Below are 23,245 nucleotides of genomic sequence, written 5' to 3' on the forward strand. Positions count from 1 at the left end.
CAAGGTTTACACTATGCTTATGCTTTATATGAATTTTTTATCCATTCTTTTTTCTGTCTCTGTGGTCTAATTCAACTCTGCAGTTAGTGGCTAATAACAACAGAAAAAAAGACTTTTTCCCTTTTAGAAAATATAATGTCAACTTAAAAAAAAAAGTATTGAGTTTTTATAATTGATATAAAATGCAAGTTAAAACCTACCCTTGATGTGGAGCTCATTAGAGTCTGGATGCCTGTTCGTGCAGTCTATATTTTTCCTCTTCCTTATAATGGAGAGATTCATTTACATGTAGATTTCCCACCCCTTTTTATTTTTAACTCTATCAGGCAAACTAGCATGTATAAACCCTAACCTATAGACTATTTCAAAAATAAAAGAAATGTATACCTGTATGATATATTTTTTGTAGCCATATTGGACCAGCGGTTTGGAAAATGGATGATTTAAGCTGCAAATGCCATCTTCTGGGACGACACAGAAATTAATTCTGCCTGATTTGTTTAAGTAGAACAGTAAATAAGATTTTTAGTTGTTACATTAACAATGAAAAACCATACAAACTTTCATGTTTTCACCAGCTTATCTGTCTTCAGCACGGGTCTGAACTGTTTCCTCAGTTCAGTGACTTGTTGGAGGAACTGGAGCACTGAGTTAGTTGACAGAACCAGCTTCACAGGATCATATACAGCAGTACTTTTCCAAAACTGAGTGAGCAACTTGTAGATCTGTGCTGCTTGAGCCACAAACAGTTTCAGATGGTTCAGTCTAATTTGGTTAACTGATTCAACTAATTGACCAAAAATAACCAGTTCAAAAAATGAATAAATGAACCGGACATCCCTCTGGACCATTCCTAAGGCTATTCATTAAAGGTAGTTTGTAGTTTCTTGAACAGCCCAATCTTCACTTCAAAATGCCTCAATATATCAGAGTTTTGTGTTCCCTGATATGCTTTTTTTTATTCTTAAATACAGACATCCACTGACTTTATGAATCACCAAGGACCACGGTTTTTACTAAAACTCTTCATTACTGTTATACTCAAGAAAAAAAGTCATCTACATCTGGGCTGGCCTAAGGATGGATAAATTAACAGCATTGTTCTAGATTTTGTTCTTTATTGTTGAACATAACATGTGGTATTGTCCACTACAAGTTTTATGAAACTAAACTGTTTTGTCCTGCAGTTGATCTCCACGATGACTGAGCAGTGCCATGGTGTATATGGAGGATTCCTCACCAAAAATAGTTTGGACTCATGGTATTGATATGCAAAAATCAACTTTGGCATGTGTATATGCCACGCAATGGGTAGGATTAGGGTTGTGGGGTTTAAGCGAAACATACAGTATGTATGTGAAAACTGCATATCGTATTCACGTCAACAAATTTCTTATCATATGCACACAAAAACTGTTTATTATATGCACAGCAAAGTACAAAATGTGTATCAATACCACAAGTTTTTGTTTTTATTTGGCATACTCTTGATACGCATTTTCATGAGACCGGCTGCACTGTATTATTTAAATTGTCCAGTCATAGAGAAAAGTTGAATTTTTTCCCATCCCTCCAACTAAAAGAATCAAGAACTCCACTTGGATGTTTCACCGAGCATTAAAATGAACTATATTACACACTTTCAAAGAGAGAGAGAGAGAAAAGGTACAAAACCAGTCAATGGGGTGGTACAGTAGCTACCTTTAAAAATGGTACACTTTTGTACTTTCTTTACCTCTAAATGGTTCAAATTAACACCTTAAAGGTCCATATTAATACATAAAGTTATTAAAACATATTAGTACCTAAATATTACATATTAGTGCCCACTGAAAGGGCAGCGCCCCAGTGACAGCTTTTTTAAAAGTACAATGTATTTTAAATTCTAATCTCTCGTTAAATGTATACATTAAAAAATTAAGTCATAGATCAACATGATAAGTTCTAAAGAATGATGATAAGTTCTAAGAATGTTAGAGAAAAGTACATAATCTACACATGTACATTTTCATATACTCTATAATACAGCAGTTGTAGACAGAAATTATATAGTACCTTTAAGTCAAAAGCTAACTATACCTTGGTTTAAACAAAGGCAAAAAAAATCTGTTTCTAGATGTGCTTTTATTGTGACTTGGACAAAATAAGAATTTTCAAGTCTGGATCATTCTGAGCTTGGTATCTTGCCAGCTGGTCATTTATTATTGTTTAACTTTTTTAATGCTTTGTCATAGGCCTCATCTTCAAGTTGAGTCCTCAGAGCTTCTATCTCTCTCTGTCTCTGCTCCTCATTCTCCTTCAGGAGACGTTGTTTCTCTTTCTCAATCGCTCTCTCAGCCCTTTCAAGCATCTCACTGGTGTAGTATTGACCACCATTCCCAGTGACCATTTTATCAATCTGGTCGAGCAACTGATTGACCTGTTCAGGGTTTTGTGCTTTATTATTGAACACATGGTATCGTCCACTGCAAGTTTTAATGAAACTCAGCAGTTTGGGGCTGTTACGCACAAACGTGTGAATGTTTTTGCCCTCCAGTCGATCTCCATGAGTGAACAATGTCATGATGTAATTGGAGGATTCCTCACCAAAAACGGCTTGAATGATTCTTACAGCTTCTGCTTCTTCATCAGTGAATCTGCCGAGCTGAATCACAACTAAGAAGACGTGTGGACCAGGAGCAGAAAGAGGGATACAGAGTTTAATTCTGTTGACCACCTCATCTTCACTTAGGCTGGTGTCAAACAGACCTGGAGAGTCAATGACGGATACATTTCTGCTGTTTATAATTGCATTAAATTTTTCACATTGTCCAGTCACAGAGGAAGATGATATCTCTGATTTAAAAACCTTCTGTCCCAGGATAGTGTTGCCTGTTGTGCTTTTTCCGTTGCCTGTTTTTCCAACCAAAAGAATCCGGAGCGGCTCGCCTGGAAGATGCACCAAACATTAACGAGAACTCTTGTTTATATATATATATATTAGGGCTGCATGATTAAGATAAAAATCATAATTGTCGATGATATATATCATTTTAAGGAAAAAATAAGTTGACTTTAAATTTCATGGCATCAACACATCTCAAAAAAGTTGGGACAAGGCCGTGTTTACCACTGTGTGGCATCCCCTCCTCTTTTTATAACAGTCTGCAAATGTCTGGGGACTGAGGAGAGAAGTTGCTCAAGTTTAGGAATAGGAACGTTGTCCCATTCTTGTCTAATACAGGCTTCTAGCTGCTCAACTGTCTTAGTCTTCCTTGTTGCATCTTTATGATGCACCAAATGTTTTCTATGGGTGAATGATCTGAACTGCAGGCACGGTGGATGGTGTTCACCGGCAGTTTTCGCTGGAAGTATTCCTGAGCCCATGTTGTGATCTAGAGTAGCATTCCTGTATGTGATGCAGTGATGTCTAAGGGCCAGAAGATCACTGGCATCCAGTATGGTTTTCCGGTCTTGACCCTTACACACAGAGATTGTTCCAGATGCTCTGAATCTTTGGATGATATTATGCACTGTAGATGATGATGATAACTTCAAACTCTTTCCCATTTTTCTGTGGAAACACCTTTCTGATATTGCTCCACTATTTTTCACCGCAGCATTGGGGGAATTGGTGATCCTCTGCCCATCTTGACTTCTGAGAGACACTGCCACTCTGAGAGGCCCTTTTTATACCCAACCATGTTGCCAATTCACCTAATAAGTTGCAAATTGGTCCTCCAGCTGTACCTTATATGTACATTTAACTTTTCCGGCCTCTTATTGCTACCTGTACCAACTTGTTTGGGATGTGTAGCTATCATGAAATCCAAAATGAGCCAATATTTATCATGACATTTCAAAATGTCTCACTTCCAACAGTTGATATGTTATCTATATTCTATTGTGAATAAAATATAAGTTTATTTGATTTGTAAATTATTGCATTCCTTTTTTACTCACAATTTGTACAGTGTCCCATATATATATATATATATATATATATATATATTAGGGGTGTAACGATGCGCGTATTCGTATTGAACCGTTCGGTACGAGGCTTTCGGTTCGGTACGCGGTACGCATTATGTATACCGAACGGTTCGTTGGACTAATTAATTATATAAAAAAAAAAAAAAAAAAGAGAAATATAATGATATGCGTTCAACAAGGTAGCCCAATAACCCAAACAACGTAACAGGCAACGCCCCTGACACTCCCGAAGAAGAAAAAAACACCAACTTATATGTTTATGTTAGGCTACTCAGTCAGGCGCTCGCTCACTCAGCACGCGCTGAAGGCTCGTTGCAAAATGGCCAATGCGTTTAACAGACCAGAAATAGAAGATCCTCCAATAACCAACAGGTCTGGTGTTTGGGTGCACTTTGGATTCCCTTTAAGCTATTTAAGCTTCCCATTACAGGGAATCCAAAGTGCACTCAAATACCAGACCTGTTGGTTATTGGAGGATCTTCTATTTCTGGTCTGTTTCACATATCGTGCCTAAAAACGCGTGGAAAACGCTAGTCGCGCCGCTTTCTCTTCCTTTCCAAAGTGCTCGTGCAGAAGTGCTCATGAGGCGTCTGTCTTTGCTAAGCAACAATGAAGTGCTCTCTCCATGAGACGCGGAAATTTCAGCAAAGGATAAATGGATTTGCAGCTCTAAAAATCGCTTGCAGTAGCTCTGCTAATAAATTTATTTCAAAATTGCAATCCATATACAACTATGATCAGCTGTTCCTTCATCTTGGCTGAGCTTTCAATGTTGTTAGGGGAAAGGATGAAGCTGATTGGTTAGTTCTTGTCACATGACCCGTGTTTTTACATTTTGCTGTATCTAAAACGTACAGAACCGAACCGTGACATCAGTGTATCGTATCGAACTGAACCGTGAATTTTGTGAAACGTTACGTGTAAACGTGTTTTTTATTTTATTTATTGGGGGGGGGGGTATACAGATTGATAATAAAACAATATCTTACCTGTATCATCCAAATCCTGTTTTTGTTGTTTAAAGATGCTATTTTTGTTGCTTGAGATGACACTTGTCCACTTATACAGTACATGTCAAAAAGATAATCAGCGTAGAATGAAAACAGGAGAAAGTATGAGTGCATATTCTAAGTGTATGTAAGCATACCTGAAGTCCTATTGAAACAGCTGCAACAATTACACAAAGCAACAATAATCTTGTAGAGAAAGTTGGAGAGTTCCAAGACTTTGAGGTCATTGTTGATGGTCTTAGAGAAATGTCATACACAGCTGTAAAAGCATGTAAAATAGATCACTAGATCATTAAATACACTTTTCATGCTAGTTTGCTAATCCTAATATATATTGTATGAATTTTACACCAACCAGCTACCAGGTACCGCCTCTCGATTACACAAAACACTGGACTTTTATTAAATAACTACTTTAATCCGCAGGCTTTCAGTTCAGATATATGTTAGTATAAACGATTCTTACTAATGGAGATAAAAACATAATTTACGACTTAATTTTAAATGAAGAGCACATAGTGCAGATAGTTGTGCGAGTAGACGTGACTGAACTAGGTTTCGTTTTACTTTCCTATTCAGGAGAACGACCAGCCTTGCTTCACAGGAAGGGTTTTCTGTGTAGACCATCTACAGGACACAAGACGCAACTGCATGATGAGATTTATCAATCGGTAAAGCAGCACGTCGCCTGTTTAGACATTTCTTAATCAGAAACAGGAGATAAAGCTGAACTTTTCCACATAAATATGTTTTACACAAAAATTAGTTAATAGTAATTAATATTTAAAAAAATATTGAAAATGTCTGAAATGTTGAAATTCATATGAAATGTAGAGTCACAACCCTTCTGTAAAATAGAACAAGATAAACATCACTACAAATAGGGCACCATTACAAACATTACAAGCGTTCAACCATTAACCATTAACCATTAAAATCATTCAAATTTCCTGTTAGGTTTTTTGGGACATATTCCTTTAGGATTTAGTAGTTTTAACAAGCCATCAATAAAAGGCAACACATTAGAATAGAGAACCACATGTACCACAATTTCCATTAAAGCCATTCTATTAATGACCAATCAACAACACTTAACATTGTGGTACAACCGGAGAATAAAATAAATAAAAAAAACTTAAGGTTGACTTCCTTTTCAGTCTGTTATACACGCTGAAATGTTCTTTGGGACAGGTTCTCCTCGTCAGCATCAACTCTGCATCCATTGTTGCACTGTAAAATGGACTCATGCTCCTTTTGATTGACATTCCAACAGATGTTAGACCAAGTTCCATGCACATCCACTGAACAGAGAATAAAAAACGTTAGTCTCATTATTTATAAACAATATACTGCGGATGTATTTGTATCTGTTCCCGACTATGTGACAGAGTAAGTTTTGTGGTGGCTGGTCAATATAGGGCCCTAGAGCAAAGCCCAAGAGCCACACATGCTTTTAATAATTCAATACATAGTTTATTTTTATGTTATGTCCCAGAAAAAAAAAGTACACAAATGTAATGGCATGTACCAACTCTCAAGCACAGATTGATTATTGATAACTGATGGAACAAAATAGATATTGACAACCTATTCTGCTCCACAAAGTAAGGTATTTGTAAAGTGAAGTACAAATATGTCCAAAATCTCTCTCTCAGTTACACTGACTTGACACAAAATTACTTCACATTGTTGGTTTGCTCCTTCATAGTGCATTTTAAAACATTAACCTAAGCAGTAGCAAACAAGTGAACAATTTTGGACACAGCAATTGCCAATGATTTAAAACATATGCAAATTATGGGTGTGTATGTAAGGCTATTGATTTGTATTTTCAAAATACAGAACGACACATGGTGAAACTCTCATACAACATTTTCTTTGCAATTTATTTCCGGTTTCTCAACTCAACTCAATGAAAGGGCAGATATTTTACATTTACAACAAGCAAAAAACAGTAAACTTGTTATTACTTGCACTGCTGTCTGTTCATCCAGAATACTGAGTAATCCATTTGCACACTGAAATATTTTCTATGCACTTTATTGTCCTTTGCACTAGTGTAATTGATGTTCATATGTTCATAGTTTCTGCCTGGTGTACACTTTTACATAATCCATCTGTATAGTATGTTCATAGTACAAGTATCTTTATATCGTGCTGATAGTATTTAAAATCTGTAAATTATGTCCATAATACTTCCTTATCTGTATATTTATTGTACATATTGTAGACCTTGTATATTCTGTAGTTACTGCTTATTGCACTTCTGGTTAGATGCTAACTGCATTTCCTTGCCTTCTACATTACATGTGCAATTACAATAAAGTTGAATCTAATCTAATATAATATAATGTAATCCAGTTAGTTAAAAAATTATTCCATGTGAAAGCAAAAGTAGCAGTTCATATTCATTGCAGTTTTCTTTTGCATTGTCAGGAGCTTCTCTACCAAGTGTAGTCCTCAGACCTTGTTTTCTTCTGTCTCTGCTCCTCTTTCTATTTCAGGAAGTGCAATTTCCGCCTCAGTCGCTTACTTGAGGTTAACCCTCTGGGGACGGATTGGGCGGTACCGCCCAAAATGGCATACTTTTACAAATGTGTAGTTATCTCAAAAACTATTAATGCTAGAGAGATGCGGTTTTTTTTGCCGTCTTCCTCAGATTCCGCTGAAAACAGCGGTGTCCAGTTTGTATATTAAACACTTCCCTTATTGCGCAATACCACTGCGTAAACAGGCCAATGAAAACGATTGTGCTAGGCAGATTTAACACGCAACAGCCAATGGAAAAATTGCCGCTGGGAGGAGTATTTTTCTAACCCAATCAGAGGAAGGTTATGTCTTCTAGCGATTCAGAGGACTCTGTAGCTCTGCTGTGCTGTAGCGTTGTAAAAGCTGGCTGGACTAAAGTAAAAGACATGTAATCAATAAGCGTTCAGAGAATCAGCATCAGGGTGGAGAAAGCAGAAAGCGATTGGGAGTGTTACAGAGAGCGATCGGAGTATTAGCGAGCACAAAGAGCTAAATTCGTGCGATCGGAGAATCAGCATCACGTGGAAAAAGCAGAAAGCAATCGGAGTGTTAGCGAGCACAAAGAGATAAATTCGAGAGAGATACAGCATTATTACAGAATTGTTTTATCAAAATGGCAAGCAGTAAAAGATTTACGGCAGAACAAGCTCTGGAACAATTACTGGAAAGGCCTGGAGAGGCCTTGCTTTGCTCACTGGCATGCCTAGGACTGTTTTTTTTTTTAAAAAAAGTTAATTATTTAATTGTTCTTTACACATTTGATTAAACAATAACACATTTCTGTCAAGCAAAGAGTTTGAAAAAATATATTTTCTTTGTTCAAAAACTGTTTTTATATTGTGTGTTTTTCAGTAATAAATGACAAAAATCTAATTTTCGTTTTTGAAATTCTCTAGTTTATTGTAAAATTTTTCACTCATACTTCCTTTATATAAACATATTGCATGCATGCTTATGGTAGCTTAGGGTCTTCTGAATCCATAGATACCAAACACAGGGTGTTTCATCTCCTTTACATATGATTTATAAGCCCAAATATAAAAATAGAGAAAACAGACCAAAAAGGGCTTAGTCCCAAAAATAAAAAAAACGCCTAGGACTGTTTGTAAATAAAGTTAATTATTTAATTGTTCTTTACACATTTGATTGAACATTAACCCATTTCTGTCAAGCAAAGAGTTTGAAAAATATATTTTTGGGTCAAAAACTTTTAACTATTGTTGTGTGAGGTAGGATTTTCAGTAATAAATGACAAAAATCTCATTTTCGTCTTTGAAATTCTCTAGTTTATTGTACAACTTGTCACTCATACTTCCTTTATAGACGTATTGCATGCATGCTTATGGTAGCTTAGGGTCTTCTGAATCCATTGATACCAAATACATGGTGGTCCATCCTCATTACATATGGTTTATAAGCCGAAATGTAAAAATAGAGAAAACGGACCAAAAAGGGCTTAGTCCCCTAAGGGTTAATCATCATTTTGGTGTACTGTTGCCCACCATTCTCAATGACTATTTTACCAATCTTTTCAAACAACTGAATCACTTGTTCAGGATTTTGTTCTTGATTGTTAAATACATGGAATCTTCCACCACAAGTTTTTATGAAACTGAGCAGCTTGGGGCTGTTACACACAAATGTGTGAATGTTTTGTCCTTCGGATGATATCGATGAGTGAACCGTGCCATTGTGTTTGTGGAGGATTCCTCACCCAAAAATATTTTTTATAATTCTGACTGCATGTTCATCTGTATATCTGCCCAATTGAATTACAACTAAGAAGACACGTGGATCAGCAGCAGAAAGAGGAACACAGCATTAAATCCTGTCAATGACTTCTATTTCTTGCTTTTTCATGATTTATTGCAAAACTTTATAAAGCAAAACAAGTGCATGAGGTCACAATGCATATATATATAATAGGATCTCACACACACAAACAAATCTCAAGTACAATTTATATAGATCACAAAAATGAAAGCAGTCCTTCATTTATATAGAGCATGCAATACAGAGACACATTTCTCAGACATTTTTCTTGCACCTTCATATACCCACTTTCAAATTATTAAACAGTCAGATTCCATATTCCCCAGAATAATGTAAACACGCTTTGTTTCTATTTATTAATAAGTCTTTGTAAAGTAAATATTTATAAAAACTTTTTCTAGCCACAGTTTTTGTGCACCAGATCACCAGAAGAATTTGCTTAATGATTTAATCAAAGAACTGACCAAGTGGATCAAGTATGGAAGCCCAGTCTCTGCTTGGATTCTTGCCTCCTCTTCATATTTATTGTTTAACTTTTTTAATGCTTTGTCATAGGCCTCATCTTCAAGTTGAGTCCTCAGAGCTTCTATCTCTCTCTGTCTCTGCTCCTCATTCTCCTTCAGGAGACGTTGTTTCTCTTTCTCAATCGCTCTCTCTACCCTTTCAAGCATCTCACTGGTGTAGTATTGACCACCATTCCCAGTGACCATTTTATCAATCTGGTCGAGCAACTGATTGACCTGTTCAGGGTTTTGTGCTTTATTATTGAACACATGGTATCGTCCACTGCATGTTTTGATGAAACTGAGCAGTTTTGGGTTTTCCCGCACAAATGTGTGAATGTTTTTGCCCTCCAGTCGATCTCCATGAGTGAACAATGTCATGATGTAATTGGAGGATTCCTCACCAAAAACAGCTTGAATGATTCTTACAGCTTTTGCTTCTTCATCAGTGAATCTGCCGAGCTGAATCACAACTAAGAAGACGTGTGGACCAGGAGCAGAGAGAGGGATACAGAGTTTAATTCTGTTGACCACTTCATCTACAGTTAGGCTGGTGTCAAACAGACCTGGAGAGTCAATGACAGATAACTTTCTGCCATTTATTATTGCATGAAACTTTTCACACTGTCCAGTCACAGAGGAAGATGATATCTCTGATTTGAAAAACTTCTGTCGCAGGATAGTGTTGCCTGTTGCACTTTTCCCCACCCCTGTTTTTCCAACCAATAGAATCCGGAGTGGATCGCCTAGAAGATGCACCGAACATTAACCAATAATTATATAATTTTTTAAAACTCTTGGTAATATAATTAAGTTTACAAACATCTATTTAAAAGAACAATGAAATATACCTTTATTAATCTATTGTAATACCATTTATCATGTATATATAAAAAGATAACAAATATATAACCTGCCTACATCATCCAAATCTTGTTTTTGTTGCTTGGAGATCTAGAAATGATTTATATAATGTTACAAATGTTATCACATTTGGCAGCTTTTACTGTTAATAAATGACAAAATACAAACTTAAGCATACCTGAATCCCTATTGCAATAGCAGGGACAATTATACAAAGTATCAGTAGTTCTGGGGAGACAAATGCATCCCAAAACTTTGAGGTCGTTGTTGATGGTTCAGGAGAAGTGTCCTGCACAGCTAAAAAGAAAGTCATGGTGTATATATAAAATATATATATATATATACATATATGTGTGTGTGTGTGTGTGTGTTTGTGTAAACATTTATTTATGTATTTATTCATTTATTTATTTAATATTTTGATTGATGCAGTGAAGAAGAAAACAGGAAATCTCTTTTTACGGAAGCAAGCAAAGTTTTAGCAAACAAAAACAACACTTAACAATTTCCCCAGTTATTTGTTCTCCAGCAGTTATTACTATAATATTTCATTATAGTATTTTTCAATTTAATAAATATTCCATATGGCCTTTGAGCCCCTAAACAATGCAATTTCAGGTCATAGTTTTAGGCTAAGTACACATTACAGTTTTTATGATTTCATCTTATATCACACCAACTATGTTTGGTACTGCTGTAAATCAAGCTTCAACTGTCTATAAACGATTGTTGTCTCGTTAAAATCACTAAAAAGACTGTAAATTGTTTTTTATGAAATAGCTACAATCATCAGATTGCTTTTCAATGCAAAAAGTTGGTACAAACCATTTTAAAGTTACAGCTCACCTTTAAATGAAGGGCACATCGTGCATGTACAGATGTTAACTGGGTCCGTTTTTGTTTCCAACAAAAGTTTCGTTTACTCAAAAACTTGCTAAAATTGTTCTTGCGTCACAGGAAGGGTTGTCGGGTATAGACTACCATCTACAGGAGACAAGGCGCCGCTGCATCATAATAAGACAGTCAATGATATTTATCCAAACAAAAAGTTTTACACAAAAACAAATTAATGGTAGTTTTTTTATGTTGTAACAATAATAATAATAATAATAATAATAATAATATTATTAATATTGTTTAATTCTATTATAAAATAATAATAATACAGGTCCTTCTAAAAAAATTAGCATATTGTGATAAAAGTTCATTATTTTCCATAATGTAATGATAAAAATTAAACCAACTGAAATATTTCAGGTCTTTTATTGTTTTAATACTGATGATTTTGCCATACAGCTCATGAAAACCCAAAATTCCTATCTCAAAAAATTAGCATATTTCATCCGACCAATAAAAGAAAAGTGTTTTTAATACAAAAAAAGTCAACCTTCAAATAATTATGTTCAGTTATGCACTCAATACTTGGTCGGGAATCCTTTTGCAGAAATGACTGCTTCAATGTGGCGTGGCATGGAGGCAATCAGCCTGTGGCACTGCTGAGGTGTTATGGAGGCCCAGGATGCTTCAATAGCGGCCTTAAGCTCATCCAGAGTGTTGGGTCTTGCGTCTCTCAACTTTCTCTTCACAATATCCCACAGATTCTCTATGGGGTTCAGGTCAGGAGAGTTGGCAGGCCAATTGAGCACAGTAATACATGGTCAGTAAACCATTTACCAGTGGTTTTGGCACTGTGAGCAGGTGCCAGGTCGTGCTGAAAAACGAAATCTTCATCTTCATAAAGCTTTTCAGCAGATGGAAGCATGAAGTGCTCCAAAATCTCCTGATAGCTAGCTGCATTGACCCTGCCCTTGATAAAACACAGTGGACCAACACCAGCAGCTGACATGGCACCCCAGACCATCACTGACTGTGGGTACTTGACACTGTATTTCAGGCATTTTGGCATTTCCTTCTCCCCAGTCTTCCTCCAGACTCTGGCACCTTGATTTTCGAATGACATGCAAAATTGGCTTTCATCCGAAAAAAGTACTTTGGACCACTGAGCAACAGTCCAGTGCTGCTTCTCTGTAGCCCATTTCCTGCACACGCCTGTGCACGGTGGTTCTGGATGTTTCTACTCCAGACTCAGTCCACTGCTTCCGCAGGTCTCCCAAGGTCTGGAATCGGTCCTTCTCCACAATCTTCCTCAGGGTGCTATTAATTGTATAATTCAGTGAGATCGTTGTTTGCACAATATGTCTGACAACCGCCAGTGCTCCACACAGAGATCTGATCTGATCATCATCAGTCTGTCTGGAATGACATGAAGAAACAATCTGAGACAGACTAAATCCAGAAGAACTGTGCCAATGTCTCCAAGATGCTTCAAGAAACCTACCTGAGAAGCTACCTGAAAATATCTAGGGCAAAAGCTGCTTTAAACACAGCAAATGTTGATTTCATTTAGTTCAAAGTTCAAAGTCAATATATAAAAAATATGAAAAAGCAGAAAACAATAAATGATTAATCTAAAATAAATGATTATCAAAAATAAATAAAGGCATGGTAATAGTTTCCGAGTTTTATTGTGATTTGCCATCATGTAATAAAAAGCTAAATACTGTTAATAAATAGAATTGACGTTGACACTTTTTGAGCATTCAGTTACTATATTATATATATGATACAGCGATAAGATACTCTTTGCAAATGTACTGTGAGAATCTCCTACTAAGCCATATTCTTCGATTTCACTTTCATGTGGATCGACGCTGGTTATTAGTTGTTTCGCAAAGCAGCTTTTATATGTCAGTGGAAGCAGGCGCATATACAGCCGCAGCGCTGTGCGTCGCTGCTGAGCTCGTCTGCGGCTTCATCTCCACTTAAAGGAGACGCAACAAAGAGCGACAGCCGTGGGCCCTGCTAACAGCGTGCCTTACTATAGCTTTAAGAACTTAAAATATGGTCTGGGTGGTTTAAATTAATTTTGCACAGTTATTATAGAGAGACAGACTTAGTTTTTTTGTTTATGCCACTTTCATTTTTGAATCTTGCAATGCAAGAGCGTCCATTGCAATATGTTTGACAATCGGATCAGGGGCGTTAGCAACCCAACATTTTTCATATTTTATGCCTCCTGGTTTTCTGCAAGCTATGTTTCATTTCGTTGAGCATTTTTGAGGCGTCCTGAAGTACGAGAAAACAACTTTAGAGGTGATGGAGCCGCAGCTCTCAAACAACAAAGAGGAGATGGAGAAAGAGGCGGCCCTGGAGAAATCCGCGGGGCAGAGTACCGCATCTACACCGTGCAGAGCATTCAGAGGACGGGGCGACGGATGTCTGAAGACCGAAGGGACTTGCCCACCCGAGACAAACGGAGCTGCGCCGAGCGTGGCGGGGTCCGGGCGCGTTTTAAGGGACAGGTCAACGAGAGCGATTCCCGTTTGGAGGCAGAGCGATTTCGGGGAGGGCCGGGGTGAAGTGACACGCGACGCTGCGGCGAATCGCCGGAGGAAAGCGAAATGCCCGCGGCGCAGGAAGAGCGCAGCAGCCGCGCAGGGTTCATCGAATGCGGCCAGAGAGTTCAGCGGCGACTGCGACCTTCCGGACGAGTACGTGCGCCTTTTAGCCTCTAAAATAACATGTTTAAGAGCCCAATAAGAAGACCTCGCTTGTGCAGGTCCAAATAACATGGCATGGCATTTTGTGCTAGTTTCACACATTTAGACGTGATGCTGACAGACTGCAGCGTTTACATTTAACTTACTCTAGTAAAGCTGATGTGTTTCTGAGAGTAGTGGGGCAAAATAAAAGACGCACTCTGTGACACTGGAAGGATGATTTGAAAGATGAGATGATAAATAAATCAGCCTGTTTCTCCGTCTTATGACAGGTTTGAAGAAAACAAGGATGCGCTGGTTAATAGAGGTACTTTAAATGGCATTTATTTTGTTAATGATTATCTGAAGGAGGTTATACATGGCCAGCAGTTTTATTAGTTTTCAATCATTTTTATAAAAAAAAAACCTGAATATTCCAAAAATGACTGTATTCATTAGTTACTAGTGCATATTTTAATATTTACATTTGAATTATGAATAACATTTATTAAACTGATTTGTTATTGTTAATAGAACGTTTTTTGCCATTCAATTCTGTGAAGTTTTGTGACTCAAGTATACCAAGTATAGTATAAAAGTCAAGTATTCACTTTCGACTACTTTGTTTTAAAGTTTGGCTAGCAACTATTATGTTGTAGTAGTCTATTTCTTTGTAACTAGTAACGTTCCCCCAATAGTAAAAATTTATTTTAGCTTTACAGGTAGTTTATTTATTTGATATACTAGTACCTTTATAATCATAAACAATGAGTACCCCGCCAGAATAGCTTCTCTATAGTTAAAATTAAACATCTTATTACTAGTTATAATTGGGACTTAATCTACTAGTAGTAATAGTAAGTAGGTACTAGTGTGTATTTAATTAGAACTTGTAAAACTGGAATCTATACCAGAAACCATTGCAATACAAAGTATATAGAACTGGGAAATAGGTAGATGCATAGTTATCTGAATATCTGGTAAATACAATAAGGCTCACTTTAACATTAGTTAACATTCATCTATCTCAATTAAAATAAATTTAAATAGTTACTAATACTGTAAATTATTACAATTAAAGATTTTATCTGTTAATATTATTTAATGGGCCTGAGCTAATATGAATGAATAATGAACAGTTGTACTTTTGTTAAGTAATGTTAACAAAGTAGAAAATGAGTTAAGGAACTTTATTGTAAAGTATCATTGAATATTTAAGTCACATATTGCCGTAGAATTCTTTGGCAAAAATCTCAATATGTAACCAGTAAGAACTATTTATTGTTGGCATATTGACTATTAGCAAAGAAATCCATACTAGTAAGTAATGAATATGTACTGGTGACAAGCTGAATAGATGTACTCACCTTTGGAATAAGTACAAGTATCTGACATACTAGTAATTAAAAGTACAAATCCTATAAAGAGATACTAGGTACTTTAAGGAATAAAACAACAGTTTGCCTCAGGTTGTGATCTGATTCTGCTTCATGTGACTGTGTTCTCTTCCAGCGGCCCGCGGCAGACGGGTGCAGGTGCGCTCAGGGGCCCGCACCTGCCGGGGCTCGCCTGGGACTGTGTTTAAAATTGAGCCAGAAATGGACATTGACTATGGTACGCTGCTGAGCTTTTAATGTAGTAGACTGAGCAGGTCCACTACTAATGCTTGATCGAATACAGACAAAACATATATATATATTAATAACTATAATGGTTGCACATTTTGCTTGCAGAGGAGGCCAATAAAGCAGTCGAAAAGACAGGAACAAGGTGATTGCACATTTATCATGAGAACACATGAACACTGTTCATGAAAGACCCCATGAAATCAAAGTTGGAGTTTTGTGGTTTTATATGCATTGAATATGCATAGCGTTTCTGTTCCATGAAAGAAAATGGGCCAAGACTATCTTGCATTACTTTATGAGTTTAAATTTCTGTCATCCATTTAGTAAAAGCCGGAAGTGCATCTTCATTTACGCCGTGACGTCAATTTAAGGGTATTGGCTTTGTTATTTTGGCTTTGTTATTGGCTTTAAGACTATTGGGTTAGTTAAAAAAAAAAGACATAAGACCAGTTTCAACACTGGACAAAAACGGTGTTCGTCAAGCCATTTCGTGGGGTCTTTGAAGACAATGATGGCTGCTAGTGTTTTGGAGTTGGTCTAACAAGCCCTATGTTTGTTAACTGCCGTATTTTAGTGTGGAGAAAAAGGAAGAGGAGAGCTTGGATGATGAAGATGTTATAGAAGTGGAAGAGTGTCCATTTGTGGATGATCCAAAAGATGAAAACTACCTTCCCTTTTCTCATAGGTAATGTTGTACCTTGTGTACATATACTGATTGCAGTCGTTTGGAATTGACATTAATATGGCTTGAGCATTGTTAAAACCTCTCGGAAGCAGGTACTGTTTCAGTTGATAAATGACATGTTATAGCATGATTGAAGTAATAATTAGTTAAAGATTAAATGAAAGTTATTAATTATTCAGACTTACAGTATCACAGAAATCCTGTCAGCATCAGGGAATTATAAAATTGTGATTTCAGATTTTTTTTTTCGTCATGGTCTTCAAAAACACATTTCTGTTTGTGAGAAAACTGTCAGTTCTTTGTTGATTATGTATGCCTTTTGTTAAGCTTTGAAGAAAATTTCTGTAATTATTGATCAGTTATCTAATCTAACCCTGTAAAGTTATTGCATTGGTGCATTGCACACATGTATGTTTTCTTTAAGAAAATGTAAATAGAGTGATTACAAAAAATTAAAAGGTTTATAAACACTGCTTTATTATTTAAATCATGTATTAGATCATCTACGCTGATGATGGCTTGTTGCCAATTTTCTTTTTTTGCTAAACAGTGAGGAAGAGGAGACCGTCAGCAGTGATGAAGATGCCCCTTTTAGAGATGACACGGATGACCAGAGCTACGATCCTAAGTATGAGAAGTGTGTTGTTCTGTGGGTCTTCTGAATTTCTGGTCTCCAACGCCTTCTATATTTTTGTTGTGTTTCTGTGCAGGGAAATTCCTAAGTTGAGGCGCAGACCCCCTACTAGACTGACGGAGAAGGACAAAGCTTCAATGCAAGAGACCGAGATTAAAACTGAGGGAGGGGAGAGCACAGATGTGCAGACCGCTGCTGAAGTTGAGGAAGGTGCCGAGGCACCCAGGAAGTGAGTCACTGATGTTGTTTTGTATGTTTGTGATGGAAACACAACTTGACACCCCTGCAACACTCACTTAGTGAATGATAAACAAATATTAACCATCAGACTATCTTGTTTTTTGTCTTAGAAGAGGGCGAAGAAGGAAAGATGATAAAAGCCCTCGTCTTCCTAAAAGAAGGTAACAGAGCATCTCACATTCAACACTGAAAACAGTCCTAAAACATAAATAGAACTCTATGCATTTCCCTTTTTAATTAAATACAAAATTTCATAAAAATAAAATTTTGTATTCTAAATAAAAAGGGATTTTTTATATATATATAAAAAGAATTATTTTATTTATTTTTTTGTAGTAGTATCTGCTGGCTGGTGTTTACAAAACTTTAAGTCTGAAAAAAATAAAGTCTGAAATTTTGGGATAATTTAAAAAAAAACTAAATGAAATTGTTAATAGGTCATGGAAAATTCATTTAAATTTCTATAGTCTGTATTACTTTTTATAAATATTAAGATATTGCTCTCTTTACAGATGTGCTGAATTTTTTTTTTTATATAAGTTTAATAATTATTAATTTTAATGTAATCATTTTAAATGGTGATCATCTGTTCTTGCACTCAGGAAAAAGCCGCCGGTGCAGTATGTGCGTTGTGAAATGGAAGGATGTGGTACAGTGCTGGCCCATCCGCGTTACTTACAGGTACAAATGTAAACTAGTATTCCCCTTCACTGACAGACAGTTTAGACCTGAAGCCTTTCTGTTGTCTTTCTCTCCTGCAGCATCACATTAAATACCAACACCTGATGAAGAAGAAGTACGTCTGCCCTCATCCCTCATGCGGACGACTCTTCCGGCTGCAGAAACAGCTACTGCGGCATGCCAAGCACCACACCGGTAAGATAAACCCATCCAGTGTTAAGCTTGAAATGGTTATCCTGAGCCGTGTTTCCACTGGCGAGCTTAAACCGGGCATGCTAGTGCGTGCCAGGGCCAGTCGCGTTTCCACTGTTACTTTCCGGGGCTTGATCCTGCCTCGCTGGGGCTTCCTCGGGGCCAACTGCCAGGTTTTTTCGGCCCGACGAAATCCTTGGGCCAAAGAGGGCCAGCTGGGGCTAGAGGACTATGCACGCTAAACATTAACGTTACCATAGTAAACATGGTAAATGCAACCACTTGGAGAATTCAGACATCAGCTTCTTATTCTCTATCACAATTGTATATTTATTAAGTAACATTTTATCTGTCGTCTCGTTTCGTGAGTTTAGTTCCACGTTGCATATCATCAAAATATAATAATGATTTTTGTTCGGGAGCTTTTATAAAAATAGAGTCTGCGCTGAGGATCATAACAGAAAGATAACGGCTATAACACCAGCATTAAACACTTTTTTAAATAAGTTGAGCTCAAAACTCACTTTCAGTCAGCAGCGAGTGTTTGAAATAACTTGATCCAATGTGGATTATAATCACCATACAAGGCAGAAATATTTATAAGCGATGTTAAAGACTATGCACGCTGGGCATTAACATTAAACATGGTAAATATGACCGCTTGAAGAAATCAGACCTCAGCTTCTTATTCTCTATCACAATCGTGTATTTATTTAGTAACTTATATTATCTGTCACAAGCCTCGTCTCGAGAGTTTAGCTCCACGTAGCCTATCATAAAAATATAATAATGTTTTTGTTCGGGAGCCTTTATAAAAATAAAGATATATTATCATTCATTCTAAATGTGACGGCCACTGTGACTACAAATAAACAGAAACAGACTCGACTGAATAAGCAGCGTTAAAAATAAATAAATAAAATAGAAAGTGTATTTATGTGTGATTTTAATTTTGAGTCTTGATAAATGTAATAAATATGATCAATGAATCACTTATTCTATAGTTAAAACATAGATGCTTTTGAATTTGAATATAACAAAGCATGCAAACAAACGTCCGCTTTTATCATGTTCGTTTTGTGATCGCGCATGTTCCAGTGACTTATTTCTTAGTTTTATGATAACTTCTCTTTGTTGGTGAAATAATGAGGTTGCATGACGTTGTTCTGAGTGGTGTGTAAAGGGCGTGTTTTAGTGACGCGGAGCTTATAGCCCTGACTGTGGAAACCCTGCGCTACTCTGGCCTCGGTGCTACTGGCCCGAGGCTATAAGCCCCGCCCGGCCCGCTTTAAGCCCTGGCTCGCACTGGCCCGACAGTGGAAATGCGGCTATGGAGTGCCTTTGGTTGGGTGGCTTTTTAAAAGTACAGTCTGTTTCAGATCAGAGAGACTATATCTGTGAGTTCTGTGCTCGCGCTTTCAAGAGCTCTCACAACTTGGCTGTGCATCGAATGATACACACCGGAGAGAAGCCACTGCAGTAAGTCGAATCTCTGCTGCTTACACACTACTGCATACTTTTACTTCCAGCTGAGAAGACAAAGTACAGGCACTTGATCATTTTTGTAAAACAAACACTAGACAGGAAATCAGGTTTTGTATCTTCTGAAGGGTTTAATTTTGTGATAATTACCAGCTGACTGTTAATTTTCCTGCTAATTACATGACATAAAAAGATATATATTAAAGGTTAAATTCACCCAAAAATGAAAATTCTGTCATTACTCACTCACCCTCATATTGTTCCAAACCTGTAAGACTTTCATTCATCTTCAGATCACAAATGAAGATATTTTTGACCCTCAGTAGACAGCAATGCAATGGCAATGGTCTCAGGTCCAGAAATGTAGCAAGGACATTGGTAAACTATTACTATTAAATAGTATAACACTAAACAGTATTACTATGGTAATGTTTAATACATTTTTTTATAAAATTATTTTACAAGTATATTGATAGATAATTACAGTGTTTTTGGTCAAATTGTCCAGCCTTACAAAAAAGCAAAGCAAACCTGAAGCTCTTTTAAAAAAATTGCATTTAAACACAATCACAATTTTTTTTTATCTTAAAATCCCAGTTAGCTTTTATCCCTAAATCATGAATCCCTAGAATGCATGCTTAATTTTTTAAACAATTGATATTTTGATCATATTTTTTCCCAAGAACATTTTATAAACTTCAAATAATATCAGTCTTAATAACTGCTATTGCCAATGCCACTTAAAGTTAGAGTTAGTTCACCTGAAAATTAAAATTTGTCCATCTTGTACTCGCCCTCGAAGCATCCTAGGTGTATGTCACTTTCTTCTTTCAGAATAATCCAATCTTGAGTTATATTAAATATTGTCCTTGCTCTTCCAAGCCTTTCAATGGGGCAAGAGGGGGTTTGTTGTCAACAGTTCAGAAGACTTGAAATAAAGTGTGCACATCTTTAATAAAACGTCCCTCCCACAGCTCCGTGGGGTGAATAAAGGCCTCCTGTAGTGAATCTATGCATTTTTGTATGATAAATATACAGACTTCATTTTTCTCACTTCTGCTGTGGGGAGCCGGAAGACATGCAGGTGGATGCTGTAGTTTGTCAGCACTGCGTGGTTCGTGACAAACGTGGAGAGAGTATTGTAAAGAAAAATTTCAGAGGATTTTGAAATTAGCAAAGGAAAACCAGTCTCCTCTTGGCTTAAGTAAGGAAACTTTGTTTCCCAGAGGTGCGCGTGACTCATGTGTCTTTCAACTTCTGCCTGCACGTCTTCTGCATCCCACAGTAAACTGTGTATTAAGTTTGAAATCTGGATATGTATCTTACAAAAAATGCATGGATTTGCTACAAGGGGTCTTTATTCACCCCCCGGAACCGTGTGAGGGATGTTTTATTCCAGATGCACACACTTTATTTCACGTCTTCTGAACTGTTGACAACAAACAGCCGTTTACCCGCATTGAAAGACTTGGAAGAGCAAGGAAAAATTTTAATATAACTTTGATTGGATTATTCTGAAAGAAGAAAGTCACATACACCTAGGATGCTACGAGGGTGAGTAGAAGATGGATGAATTCTCATTCTCGAGTGAACTAACCCTTTAATAAAGATAATAAGCTGAAGTCTCATGATATACATAGAAGCTGATTTTTATGTTTCTTGCACAACAGATCTTGTGTGTTCTTCACTTCCAGCCCTCAGTAACAAATATATATAATTTTAAAAATGATTACATACAAGACTAAGTAATTAAGAGAATGTGGAGCAAACATGGTGCAAAATATAACAGACTGCTCAGGCTGCCAAATCCAGCTCGTTCTGATGTAGAAAAGGAAGGATGTTGAAGGTGAAACATGAACCATGGAAGATGACCGTTATTTGTCACGCCCTATTGTGAAATATATTAATATTGTATGTAATGGCTTTAACTTTTGGTTGCTTTGTTTAAATGTCATTACCAGGGAGACTTAAAAATACTTAAAAATTTGACATTGTAGAATAGTCCAATAAAATGCAAGATCCCCCCGTAGTCATTTCGCGGATCTATAAAAAAATGTATTACAGTAAATCTCATCTCATTTCCTCTGTAGGTGTGAAATCTGTGGTTTCACTTGCCGTCAGAAGGCCTCTCTTAACTGGCACATGAAGAAGCACGATGCAGATGCCACGTACCAGTTCTCCTGCAGCATCTGCGGCAAGAAGTTTGAAAAGAAGGACAGTGTGGTGGCTCACAAAGCCAAGAGCCACCCCGAGGTGCTCATCGCCGAGGCCTTGGCCTCCAATCCCGGAGCCCTCATCACCACTCCTACCGGAGTCACCTCGCTCCTGGAGACCTCCACAGGCTCCATGCAGACAGAGCAGGTGGTCCCTGAGGCCCAGAGGAGCTCTGCGATACCAGCAGGTCAGGTGGGTCCAGTGATGGTTGTGGATCAGGATCACCCAGTACACACAATGCAGGTACCGGTGACCCTGGCCTTGTCCTCGACTGAAGAGGAGAACAGTTCTCCTTCACAGCAGACCTCTGCTCACTCTCTGCAGATGCCACTACAGTTTGTCTCGACGCAGCAACACCAAATCCAGCAGCTACCCATTCAGCCCTCCATGACCAGCGTCACCCAGCAGGCTCCTTTGGTCCAGCAGCTGCCCGTTCAGTCCTACAGCCCTCAATCCCAGATTGTCCACATGGCCTTCAGAGCTCTTCCTCAGCAGCAGCTCCCACTGGTGTCTGTCGCACAGCAGCTGCCTCTTCAAACCACCCAGCCACATCAAAACCAGACCCTCTCTAGGCCCCCGAGCCTCAACCCAGAGGGGTCCGCTGACTCCCGGGGCGTTTTGGGATTCAGGGGCGATCCTGCCTCCTCATCATCTACTTCACCCCAGTCTTCCACTACTCCTTCTGAGACGAGACAGGTGGTCTGGGAGGGAGACGGGACTAATGAGAATGGAAGTGGGGGTGGGGTTTGGGGGGTGGGCGGAGAGGGGGAGGAGCCAAACATGACGGACAGTTCAGACGGCCAAGTACAGCGTGTTCTGCTGTAGTGAAGGAAGGATGTTGAAGGTGTAACATGTAAGATTGTGAGATGACTGTTAGTTGTCGCGCTCCTAAATGCCCTGAAGTTAAATATATAGAGTAATAAATAGATTGTATGTAATCGCATTAACTTTTGGTAGCTTTGTAGAAATGTCTGTACCAGGGAGACTGTGTTTTGAGTTATCATTGTTCATTTTGTTTATAAACCGTTATAGTCCCCTCCAACAACCACGTCTGTTTTGTGTGTGTGTGTGTGTGTGTGTGTGTGTGCGTCATTTTGTAGCTGTAGAGGCTTCCACAGATCTTAATTCTCATTAGTCTGTGAGTAAAGCCATTGTGCGTAAGCAAACTTGTGCCATCATGTGGCTCAAATAGGTGCTGTAGAATTAGGGATGCACCCATATTACAGATAAGATGATCATTTTCATGTTATGGTCAATATTAAAATTCCATCCTATTTTGTCTAAAAAATTGTAAAATAA

General features: G+C 37.6%; 3 protein-coding genes across 8 annotated transcripts; 1 reads left to right on the plus strand and 2 right to left on the minus strand.

Annotated features, from left to right (window-relative positions):
* Positions 1-1,165: 1,165 nt before the first annotated feature.
* Positions 1,166-5,724, minus strand: LOC113095036 (GTPase IMAP family member 4-like). 2 transcript variants are annotated; one of them, XM_026260655.1, is made up of 4 exons: positions 5,338-5,387; positions 5,120-5,241; positions 4,962-5,031; positions 1,166-2,928 (listed from the first exon to the last, which is right to left on the minus strand). In XM_026260655.1, the coding sequence occupies exons 2-4, from the start codon at positions 5,207-5,209 to the stop codon at positions 2,195-2,197; spliced, it is 894 nt and encodes a 297-aa protein (XP_026116440.1). In that variant the 5' UTR covers positions 5,210-5,241; positions 5,338-5,387; the 3' UTR covers positions 1,166-2,194. The 2 variants fall into 2 exon arrangements, with proteins under 2 accessions (XP_026116440.1, XP_026116439.1); XM_026260654.1 differs by lacking the exon at positions 5,338-5,387 and adding an exon at positions 5,481-5,724 and having other exon boundaries at positions 1,170-2,928.
* A 3,534-nt stretch (positions 5,725-9,258) lies between these two features.
* On the minus strand, positions 9,259-11,620 carry LOC113095034 (GTPase IMAP family member 4-like). 2 transcript variants are annotated; one of them, XM_026260653.1, is made up of 4 exons: positions 11,498-11,612; positions 10,830-10,879; positions 10,705-10,741; positions 9,259-10,533 (listed from the first exon to the last, which is right to left on the minus strand). In XM_026260653.1, the coding sequence occupies exons 1-4, from the start codon at positions 11,514-11,516 to the stop codon at positions 9,707-9,709; spliced, it is 933 nt and encodes a 310-aa protein (XP_026116438.1). In that variant the 5' UTR covers positions 11,517-11,612; the 3' UTR covers positions 9,259-9,706. The 2 variants fall into 2 exon arrangements, with proteins under 2 accessions (XP_026116438.1, XP_026116437.1); XM_026260652.1 differs by having other exon boundaries at positions 9,261-10,533; positions 10,830-10,948; positions 11,498-11,620.
* A 1,848-nt stretch (positions 11,621-13,468) lies between these two features.
* On the plus strand, positions 13,469-22,988 carry LOC113094999 (E3 ubiquitin-protein ligase ZFP91-like). 4 transcript variants are annotated; one of them, XM_026260593.1, is made up of 12 exons: positions 13,469-14,202; positions 14,484-14,518; positions 15,703-15,804; positions 15,924-15,960; positions 16,393-16,503; positions 17,054-17,131; positions 17,214-17,366; positions 17,488-17,538; positions 17,980-18,058; positions 18,139-18,253; positions 19,630-19,729; positions 21,823-22,988. In XM_026260593.1, the coding sequence occupies exons 1-12, from the start codon at positions 13,808-13,810 to the stop codon at positions 22,769-22,771; spliced, it is 2,205 nt and encodes a 734-aa protein (XP_026116378.1). In that variant the 5' UTR covers positions 13,469-13,807; the 3' UTR covers positions 22,772-22,988. The 4 variants fall into 4 exon arrangements, with proteins under 4 accessions (XP_026116378.1, XP_026116380.1, XP_026116381.1 ...); XM_026260597.1 differs by lacking the exon at positions 14,484-14,518 and having other exon boundaries at positions 14,018-14,202; XM_026260595.1 differs by lacking the exons at positions 14,484-14,518; positions 15,703-15,804; positions 15,924-15,960.
* The last annotated feature ends 257 nt before the right edge of the window (positions 22,989-23,245 follow it).

This window comes from Carassius auratus, unplaced genomic scaffold (assembly GCF_003368295.1).
Source record: "Carassius auratus strain Wakin unplaced genomic scaffold, ASM336829v1 scaf_tig00215565, whole genome shotgun sequence".
NCBI lineage: Eukaryota > Metazoa > Chordata > Actinopteri > Cypriniformes > Cyprinidae > Carassius > Carassius auratus.

Excerpts from the sequence above, each read along its gene's own strand:
- LOC113095036 (XM_026260654.1), bottom strand. Across the intron at positions 5,032-5,119 it reads CTGTTTCAATAGGACTTCAG|TGGACAAGTGTCATCTCAAG; the intron begins GTATGCTTACAT and ends GTACTGTATAAG. Across the intron at positions 2,929-4,961 it reads ACAGGATTTGGATGATACAG|GCGAGCCGCTCCGGATTCTT; the intron begins GTAAGATATTGT and ends TGCATCTTCCAG.
- LOC113095034 (XM_026260652.1), bottom strand. Across the intron at positions 10,742-10,829 it reads CTATTGCAATAGGGATTCAG|ATCTCCAAGCAACAAAAACA; the intron begins GTATGCTTAAGT and ends AATCATTTCTAG. Across the intron at positions 10,534-10,704 it reads ACAAGATTTGGATGATGTAG|GCGATCCACTCCGGATTCTA; the intron begins GCAGGTTATATA and ends TGCATCTTCTAG.
- LOC113094999 (XM_026260593.1), top strand. The coding sequence starts at position 13,808 with ATGGAGCCGCAGCTCTCAAACAACAAAGAGGAGATGGAGAAAGAGGCG. Across the intron at positions 14,519-15,702 it reads GGATGCGCTGGTTAATAGAG|CGGCCCGCGGCAGACGGGTG; the intron begins GTACTTTAAATG and ends GTTCTCTTCCAG. Across the intron at positions 16,504-17,053 it reads TACCTTCCCTTTTCTCATAG|TGAGGAAGAGGAGACCGTCA; the intron begins GTAATGTTGTAC and ends TTTGCTAAACAG.